General features: G+C 42.2%; 1 protein-coding gene across 1 annotated transcript in view; it reads right to left on the bottom strand.

The window, feature by feature from the left end:
• The window catches only part of CPNE7 (copine 7), a 63,544-nt gene that overhangs the window by 24,177 nt on the left and 29,927 nt on the right, over positions 1 to 9,440 (bottom strand). Inside the window, exons 4-10 of the mRNA XM_018557326.1 lie at positions 9,252 to 9,326; positions 8,683 to 8,766; positions 8,295 to 8,384; positions 5,219 to 5,317; positions 4,919 to 5,005; positions 3,527 to 3,586; positions 126 to 259 (exon numbers count right to left, since the gene is read on the bottom strand). Of these exons, the coding sequence (XP_018412828.1) occupies positions 126 to 259; positions 3,527 to 3,586; positions 4,919 to 5,005; positions 5,219 to 5,317; positions 8,295 to 8,384; positions 8,683 to 8,766; positions 9,252 to 9,326 (629 nt within the window). The remainder of the gene's footprint in view (positions 1 to 125; positions 260 to 3,526; positions 3,587 to 4,918; positions 5,006 to 5,218; positions 5,318 to 8,294; positions 8,385 to 8,682; positions 8,767 to 9,251; positions 9,327 to 9,440) is intronic.

Raw genomic sequence — 9,440 nt, 5'->3', positions numbered from 1 at the left:
TATATAATATTTATTTATATTTATAAATTTATTTATTTATATTTATTTATATATATATATGTATTTACACAGTATATCACCCATTACACTCAAAGGTTGGACATGAAGGAAGGACTACTCCATACCTGTCATAGTCTTGGCAGATTTCCCCTACAGCAACTAATGCTTTCAGGTATTCGTTGGGCTGGTAGGGATTAATATAATGTAGAGAGCAGCTATTTCGAGGGTCCCCGTTGGAGGCTGTAAAGTCTATGGCAACCTGGAAGAAAGAAGGAAGGCAGTAAGATTATACACCACACAGGAAATGAGACATTTCCCTGCCATAGTCCATGACTGTTCCCATCCACCCAGGAATTCTGTTCCTGCCGCCAATAGGGTGCTCTCACTTTTTCTGTTATAGTTGTCATATGAAATTAAAGTGTAACAGGACTTGTCGGCACATCTCCTGAATTCCAGTGAAATCTGTGAGGTTGCTTTTCTCTCCTTCAGTTACCAAAAAATTGAAAAGTATCCTTTTTTTAGTGGGCTGTCTCTTTAACGTACATTGCTATAGCCTACTGATCATGCGTAATACCATAACCAGGTTAGTGACTCAAAGTAATAAAACCGCATATATGGAAAAGGTCTGCTGCCTTATAAATAAAGAGCTTCATGTCATATTGTTCTATGTGATGGTTTCTTCTAGTTTGATCTGAATAACGAGTATCTGTGTCTGGACATTTGTGTGCTGTGTGTTCACTGTGGATTGTTAAATTGTATGTGTAAACTTTTTTTTTCTAGTAATGCATAAACTAGGGAACAATTAAGACTCCTGTCAGGCTTTTTCTTATTCCTAATGTGTAGATAAGCCTTCACGTCCTGTACCAGAGACACAGCAGGAAGTAAGGGTATATCTCTCCAAAACGAGTGGCTATTCCCTCTTATAGGGGCGTCACCAGATAAGGTTTACCTATTGGAAGATTTTCCGTAACGTACTGTGATAAATATATATATTTTTTTAAAAGCATTGGATATGCATGGAAAATGTGAAAAGACGTACACCTCAGAGGAAAAGACCTCCTATCACCCCCTAAATACCACAATCGAGGTTTAAGTGGATGATCATGAATCTAAACATATGGAATACAACATCATAGGCAACTCAAAAGAGACAAGGTATTAATTGGTTGTGTTGTTAAACCTCGGGTGAAAAGAACAATGCTTATGGGGGTGATGTATTGCTTGCGATTCTAGAAGAGTAATGCTTGTAGACTCAAAGTGTTTCGCGCCATGAATTGTGGTATTTAGGGGGTGATAGGAGGTCTTTTCCTCTGAGGTGTACGTCTTTTCACATTTTCCATGCATATCCAATGCTTTTTAAAAAAATATATATATATTTGTCCAATAAATTTATACTTTTTATATACTTTCAAAACTGAAGGTTATTGGACTTGTTCTTTCTGGAGCCAGCAAAAAAACCCCATCTTTTTCTGTCCTTTTCTTATTACAACATCAGAAATAGGGGTACTATTATGTTGCACCTTTCGCCAGGGCGGATTTCCCACAAGGCCAATCAATGCCCCTCTACTCCCGGCCTTAGGGCGGGTAGTTGTTTTCTTCATTTAGCCCGGCTTTGGGCAAGCACAGCTAAATGTACAGCGGGGAAGTCGCTGCTTGTTTTGTACAAGTGATCTCACCGATCACTTGTATGCAGCCTGCAGGTCTGCCGTTCTCCATGGAGGAGGGGGGGAAGGGGGGTTGGTGGGTAGGGGGGCGCATTGAGGAACCTGGGCTTGGGGCAGCAGGGAGAGTAAATCTGGCCCTACCTTTGGCACTACAAAGTATCAGAGGGCTCTTACACCATGGAGCAATATCATAGTAAATTTTGTTCCTCCTAGGAACTCATGATATCGCCTATTCCATAAATACCCAGTATTCTTCTGTGCAGACGTCAAGCCAGAAGGGACCCACAGTCGCTTTTAATCCAAATATAGAATGATTTATTTTCACAAGGTATTATTACAAATGTGGCGCACAGTAGCATTAGCTTACTCAAGCTGCACTTACTCTACACAAGATGACATTAAAATTCAAATTACGGGCTTGTGCATGTCCTCCTGCAACTTGCGTTGAATGCATTGCTTTAGCTATCCTGCTTTCTGCTGCCTCTTATTTCAGTGAACACTGTTGTGTATTGTTGGTGCCCTGTGCCAAGCCTTGTTCTGGATATCAGATACGTGGTACAAATAAGACAACAGAGCAGTGTCATATTCCAGGGCAATGATAATCAGAAGACTGAGAGGGCTGCTCTGGGACACCATTCAGGATTTTTCTGTGCTTAGCAGGCAGTGACTAAATCACTAATATGGCTATGTATAATCAAGGCTTCTAATAGCAGGGGCTGTACAGCCATGAAGCCTGCACTTTTAAAGCTGTGATGGCGTCCATGCGTGTTGGATGCACATGTTGTTCAAGTGTTTTGGAGGTGATCCCATTTATTCATAACTGACCCCCAAACCTGCATGCACCTGAGTTTTTGATACACCACAACACACAGGTGCATTGAAGTGCAATGGAAATAACGTGTCAGGTATGTTTTGTGTTGGGTGGAACCATAGAAAATGAATGGGCACAGGTATCACAATGTAAGTTGATGCATCGAACAATACACACAATAATGCATGCATACAGGTGTAAATGTGCCTTTAAAATACATCATGGCATGTGTCATGTTTATATCCTCATGGGAAAACCAAGTCACCAGTACTCGCAATTGCGTCTCACAAATTTATTGTGAAGAACACTGTCAAAGACATATATACTGACATTTCGGGCCCCTTCAGGGTCCCTTTCTCAAGGCAATATAACGTCACTTCATTTTGCCTTGAGGGGTCTTAAAACTTTGGTATATATGTCTGTGACGCTGTTCTTCACAATAACTTTGTAAGTCACAATTGCATGTCTAAAGTGCTGTAGACTTCATATGCGTTGATCTGGTTTTGATGTGGCACCGTCTGATGCTATCACTTCGAGCACCCACCTATTATTTGAAGGCCTAGTACTGTCAGAAGTGCAGCTTCATACATAGACAAATTTTATCCTCAAAGCTTCACTGTTAAGTCAACCTGTGCTCCATTTTTAGGTTTTCAAGTAAAAGGGCCACCTAAGAGCAAGCCCAGGAAGAAGCTTGTTGTTACCAAGGAAAGCCTCTTTTGTGCTCCTCTATGGTTTACTGGGACTGACTTTTACAGCAAAGCCCAGTCAACCACCATTCCAGTGTCCAATGAGACTGCCTCATTGGCTGGTAAAGGTACTCTCATTAGACAGAGTGATGGCAATCAGTGGAGCATATTGAGTATTCAAACCAGGGAGAGTCAGGTCCCAGTAAGAAAATACAATTAAATCAGAGAGGGACACATACAATAGAGGGCATAATGCTCTTAAAACGTAGGATGTTGAACCTTTTCTCCTCACATTGGTGTTGACGGCCAACTGAAAAGGGATGTGGCTACTGGTGCATAAGGAAGAACTTGTATTAGCTACTTACTGTAAAGTGAATTTGACAGCCTCCCATGATGTAATCCAGGAAGGAGTAAACTCTGTGAATCTGTGTTTTAGAAAAGTAAAATACAAGGTTGGTATGAAAATCAAAGAAGGATTGTAGGTCAAGTACCTAGCTCGGAAATATATATTTATAAATACATGAGATCAACCTGATGTAAATAATGTTAGTAGTGTGTGATGGGTGGATAAACATGGGTAGCTCTGGGCCTGAAGGCAAATAGCCATTACAAGTCACAGCAAAGAATATGATACTACAATCTCAAGAGACAACAACCAACATCAGAAAGCGCAATACATGGTCATTTGTCCATCAAAGTCAAGAGTGTGCTTGGCCATATGGTGTAGATGACCATAGAGTTTATCTCTCATACATGGTAAATCAGCAAATACATATGCAGTGTGCTAAGGAACATGATCAAGGAGCTACCAATGAGTGTTAAAATGATGTTAGATTCAATGTATGGTTTAATACCTTCAGGATGAACCTGCATTCATCATCCATTGAAAAAAGTACCAATCCACTATCCTTAGGGCAGTTACACCATGCACTGCATGTTTGGTTGACTTTGACATTAACACACCTACGGACACCTGTGCCGTGACTGCAGATGTTATTTGGCTTAGAACAGTAGTTTTTATTCTGGCCACTGAATGTACATTTGGAATTCCATACATGGAACCACTAGGACGACATAACCTTTTAACAATACCAACAATTTACCCAAAGGCAGGGGCTGTCCAAACCTCAGGAAGAAATAGATAATATAGACGATAGTGACATCTGTATAGACTTATCATCCAGTTCTCCGACTACCACATTACTTAAAAATGATAAAAAGGTCCCTTTGCTGCAGGAAGCTGCTGTTAAAGGATGCCATAGTAGCCAGTCAAGTGATGCCTAGGCATTAGGCTTCTTCATTTTCGCTGCAGAAGGGCATGAGCCAGCTTGTACTCAGATCATTCCTTTCAGCAGGGATCACATGAAAAAATTCCTAGGCATTTGGTCACATGACTGGATGCCATGAGATTCCAGAGCAGCAGGTTCATCAGTGAAGGTAAGAATTTCAGGGTTACTGATATCATTGTATCAACTCAGAAAGTATGTGGTCAGGGTTGGAGGTCGATTGTATTCAATTATAGTTTCCCTTTAAAAACTACTCAGGACTAGTATGTTATTCAAAAGGCAGAGAGTGGAAGCCTTCATATGAGGCTTCTCCCACAGGCATTTTTACTACCATGCAAACTGGGACCCTAATAGAATATCATTTGAACCCTCAAAAGGAGTGAGGCTTTGTTGGCCTTCTGTCCAGCTATGAGTGAAAAACATCCTAAATAGTAGTGAACACGTGAAAGTAAGGTCAGGAATGTTACTTACCTTCATGTCAGACAATATAACTAAACCAGAGTTCTTGTAATTCCGCTTCTTTATTTTGTATTTGGGGTTCATACAGTCCCATTGTATCTGCAAAGAGACATGATAACAAAAGTGACATCAGCAGGACAGAAGTAACCTGTGTTCTTACAGAAATTTCGTCATTGCTGAGCCTGATGAAGGGGACCCAGTGCCGCCCGGGTTATACCAGGACAGATGCCACCACTAATTTCCATTTCAAAGGCTACATGCCTGTTTTCGTCGCTCCCCCACTCCTTGTGAATTCAATCTTTTTTTCCTCACCTTGTTCCCACCGATTGCCTTCTGCATCTCTTCAAAGGTTGCGTAAAACTCTCCAATAAAATCATGTTTTCCGCGGGAGTCATAATCCCAGACTAGGCACTGGAGGGAGAGAGAGAGGGGGAGGTTTGGAAGTGAGATAAGAGACAAAACGGAGGATTACAAGGATGGGGAGAGAGGGAGACTCAAGAGAAAGAAACTGATCACAGAGAAACAAGTGGCCTCATTAAAAGGGCACGTCTGCTTAAAACTGGGGTTTCAACATTTGCTAGATGCCGGTGTTCTATCAAAGATTGTGACTGGGTTGGAATGTGTGACTGATCACGTGGCCACACATTCTAACGTAGTCACACCCATTTTTTCCGGGGTTAAAATATGTGACCGGCAAAAGGTGTAGAATTCAATGCTTTCTCAGCTGTTCCAGGGCAGATCGACATCACAGATGGTATGTGCAGGAGAACTGATATGCCCTGGAACAGCTGATCAGCCCGGAAATCTCACTTCTATCCGACTTTTTGACTGCGATCTGACATTTCACATGTCGATCTGGAACAGCTGGGAAAGCACTGATTTGTACATCTTTTGCCGGTCACATATTTTAACACCTGTCACACATTCTAGCGCAATCACAAACTTTGATAGAACACTGGTCTTTTCAGTCACTAACCGGTTGAGACCTGCTCCAGGTTAAATTTAAATGACTCCGTCGCTTAAAATTGCTCACAGACGGGTCTACTGCAAAAAGATGGTATATACTCAACTCTCCCACTGGTCCGGCCACCAAATGCCATTGTAATGAGAGTGAGAAATTGTGTCCTGAAGGCTTTTCAAAATCTGACACTTCCGGGAGTGTCAGATTACAGGTCCCCTGGTGGTTCTTCCTGCCAGTACCTCAATCACTTTTTTGTCTTGTACTGACGTATAGCAGCGGGAAGAACCACAGAACTCAGAGGGGGACCAGTACCTCAAACACTATTATGTCTTGAAGTAAAAAGCAGTGAAGCGCCACAAACTGTCACTTCTCAATGACAATTCCTCTTAGGCATACTGCAAGATGCTGCCCCAAAGAAAGCCGGGAAAGCTGTAGATCTATGAAGTAAACACAAGGGGGCGCCTTTCCTGGTGCAGGTGCCGCGTCATCCCGCCCTCACATGGTTCCCTAGACTGATACCAGACATGGCCGCATTTACATATGATGACGAGCCTTTAGGACACGTCTCTTATTGGTCATTTGCACTTTAAAGGCGGAAAAGAGTAAGGTGACGTTACGTTCTGACGAAGGGGGCGTGCCCCGGAAACGCGTTAACGTCACCAGCATACAGGAATCGTCCAGTGGATGCACACTGCCTGTCAGCTTATATTTCTTCTCATGTTTGTGAGTAGGTTTTTGTTTTTATCTCATGCTTACTGAAATAAAATTGACTTGCACCAGGAAAGGCACCCCCTTGTGTTTACTTCACTATTATGTCTTGTACTGACATAGATACCAGTGGGAAGAACCACAGAACTCAGAGGGGGATCAGGAAATTGACACTCCTGGAAGAACAGTCTTTGGGTGGCAATGTCCATCCAGTCTTTGGAGATGCAGACAGCAGGAGAGTTGAGTATTTATTATTGCAGGGGTAGGCAACCTCGACACTAGCTGTGGTGAAACTACAACTTACATCATGTCTCTGCCTCTGGGAGTCATGCCAGTGACTACCAAAGTGTTGCAATGCCTCATGGAACTTGAGGTGGTTTCGCAACAGCTTGAGTGCCAAGTTTACCTTCTTTGCATCTTCTTTGAAGATTATGTTATTGACAGAGTCACAATTTTACTTTCTGTGACTTGGCTAACACTGATCTCCCCTCCCAGCAGTTACTTGGCAGTCTTTTAGGCCTTCTAATCTCTAATGTAAACACAAGGCAGATCATCTGCTAGGGGGGAGCAGAGTGCAGAGGCATGCCATGAAAGATTTCACTGTTTCTCTTGTGAAATTTGAGAATGCATTGCTCCTCAGTGCCTGCCGCTTCAGAGGTCACAGAGGGCTTGTTTTAAAGCTCATTTACTGCTCGTTAAGACTATCTAAAAATCAGAATGTCTTCAGCCTGACCCCGGGTTTACTCTAAGGCAGAGTTACAGAAGTTTGCTCCCCTTATCCCAAGGGTACTCTAAGATGAGGTGTTACATCCCATCATAATCCAAAGACAGTGCCAGAGGTCCTGCATTGTAAGTGAGGATGTTTAGGGCCCACCTACAACTTGGAGTATTGGAAAGAGGGGAAAAGTGCCTTCTGGTGGGGAACCAAGGGATAAAGCAAAGATATATGCTTTTCCTGTTCCCTAAATTGTGCACTAAATTGTCTAAATTGTGCACCAATTTGCTTTAGTTTCTTGGCTCTAGAGGAGGTGAAAGTGTGCACAGTATTCTACCTTCACTATGATTAATTGGGTAGCCTGATCATATGTTAAAATTACATTGACATTTGGCATCACCAGTATCCCTGTTGCACAGGACACACCTGCTAATATCTAATAAATAACACGAACGCCTTCAGTTCCTATCAGCAGGGGATCTGTGCATGGATTCCCTGCAGGTCACATGGATGTTACCACTTTGACAGCCATGTCCATCCAGTTTTTTCCTCCATCTTACGATGGAGGAAAAAAATGAAATTACCAGACCCAGGGTGGTGCAAGGGGAGCCAGATGTAAACAGACGTGTCCATTTACATCAAATTGCCCCCGATCTGGCACGATCAGGTCCAGCAAAATGGAACTCTGATCTGTTTGTTTTGCTGACTTGGCCGGTGCCAGGGGTAACTGGGTGCACGTCCATTTAGATTTGGTTGCCCATAGACTAGCATTGGGCTTAAGATCAGATCCGCATGCAGAACTCACAGAAGGACCTAATTGGAATGCCGGTGTGAAAAGGGCCTGAGGCTGCTTAGTAGAAACTGTAATCCACTCTTGCTCATGTAACAATCCTGTAGAGGTGTAGAGACCCCAAAAATGTAAGTTGTAAATATACATATTTGTGTTGTAGGAAAATGTTTGGCTTTTCAGCCAAAAGAAAAGGCCTCTTGGTGTTTTGTCTTACCCTGAGTTTCCTCTTCTCCTCGCAGCAGCACAGAGAACTCAGAGACACTTTAAATGGCTCCCATACTGGGTTCAAATTATTTTTAATGACCTGGACAAAAATAAATACATAATATTTCACATGTACAAAACTTATATAGTAGTCACAGTTTAGCAGAAAGAAGGAAGCATTAAATATCCAGAAGGGAAGACAGGAAAGAGAATTGGGCAGGGGAAGGGAGGAAAGAGAAATAGGCAGGGGAAGGGCAAAAAGAGCAATTGGGAGGGGAAGAGAGGTAAGAAGGCAGGAAAGACAATGAGGCAGAGGAAAGGAAGAAAGAGAAATAGCTTGCATGCCTCTCATACATTCCTCATGCTGCTCTCAGGCTCATCCCCATTATCTCACTCACCTCCGTTCTATACACAAGCTGCTCACTCTGGTCATCATTAACTCTGTAGATTTCCAGAAAAGGATCTGATTTGCTAAATAAATCCTAAGGTAGAAAGAGGAAGGGTTATTCTTATAATACAATGCACCTATTTTTTTAATTCAAGAACATGGCAATAAAAGAAGCGAATAATGACCTCACCGTTTAGGGTTAAAGGAATATATACTATATATATGTATAGGAGGAATGCTTATGGTCTCGAGGCTGGATTTACCAGTAAGGCTTTGCAGGCCTGCGTCTAAGGGCCACACCACCACTTGAGACGTGGCTTTTTTGTTTGCAAAGCCAAATATTAAAAATCTCCTTCCACTTGAAATAAAAAAATGATCAATTGTCTCATAAAATCTTGCTTAAGTCATATCAGGGAGATTTCAATTTTTTATTGGTTATGATGGGTGCTTTGGAACACTGGCTCATTAAATGTGCTCAATATACGTCTATCCATAGAGATTTTAACCTAATACTAAGTAAACCTAAGTAAAAACTGTATGTCTGTCTCCAAAAAGAAGCTTGTACCCTGTGCCTGTCACCTTGTCATCCAGTTTCCGTGCGCAGAATGACAGCTCCACATATCCGTTATTTCCCGAAATCTCTTCAGAAATGACCTGTAGCAAGATATAAAAGAACTTTCTATGAACCGGCTTCATTCATAAATACATTGTAGCAGGGTCGTAACTAGAATCCCAGGGCCCCATAGCAAAATGTTGTAAGGCCCCACC

This window comes from Nanorana parkeri, unplaced genomic scaffold (genome assembly GCF_000935625.1).
Source record: "Nanorana parkeri isolate BGI_ZX_2015 unplaced genomic scaffold, ASM93562v1 scaffold280, whole genome shotgun sequence".
Classification (NCBI taxonomy): domain Eukaryota; kingdom Metazoa; phylum Chordata; class Amphibia; order Anura; family Dicroglossidae; genus Nanorana; species Nanorana parkeri.
This window is presented reverse-complemented; position numbering and strand designations above follow the sequence as displayed.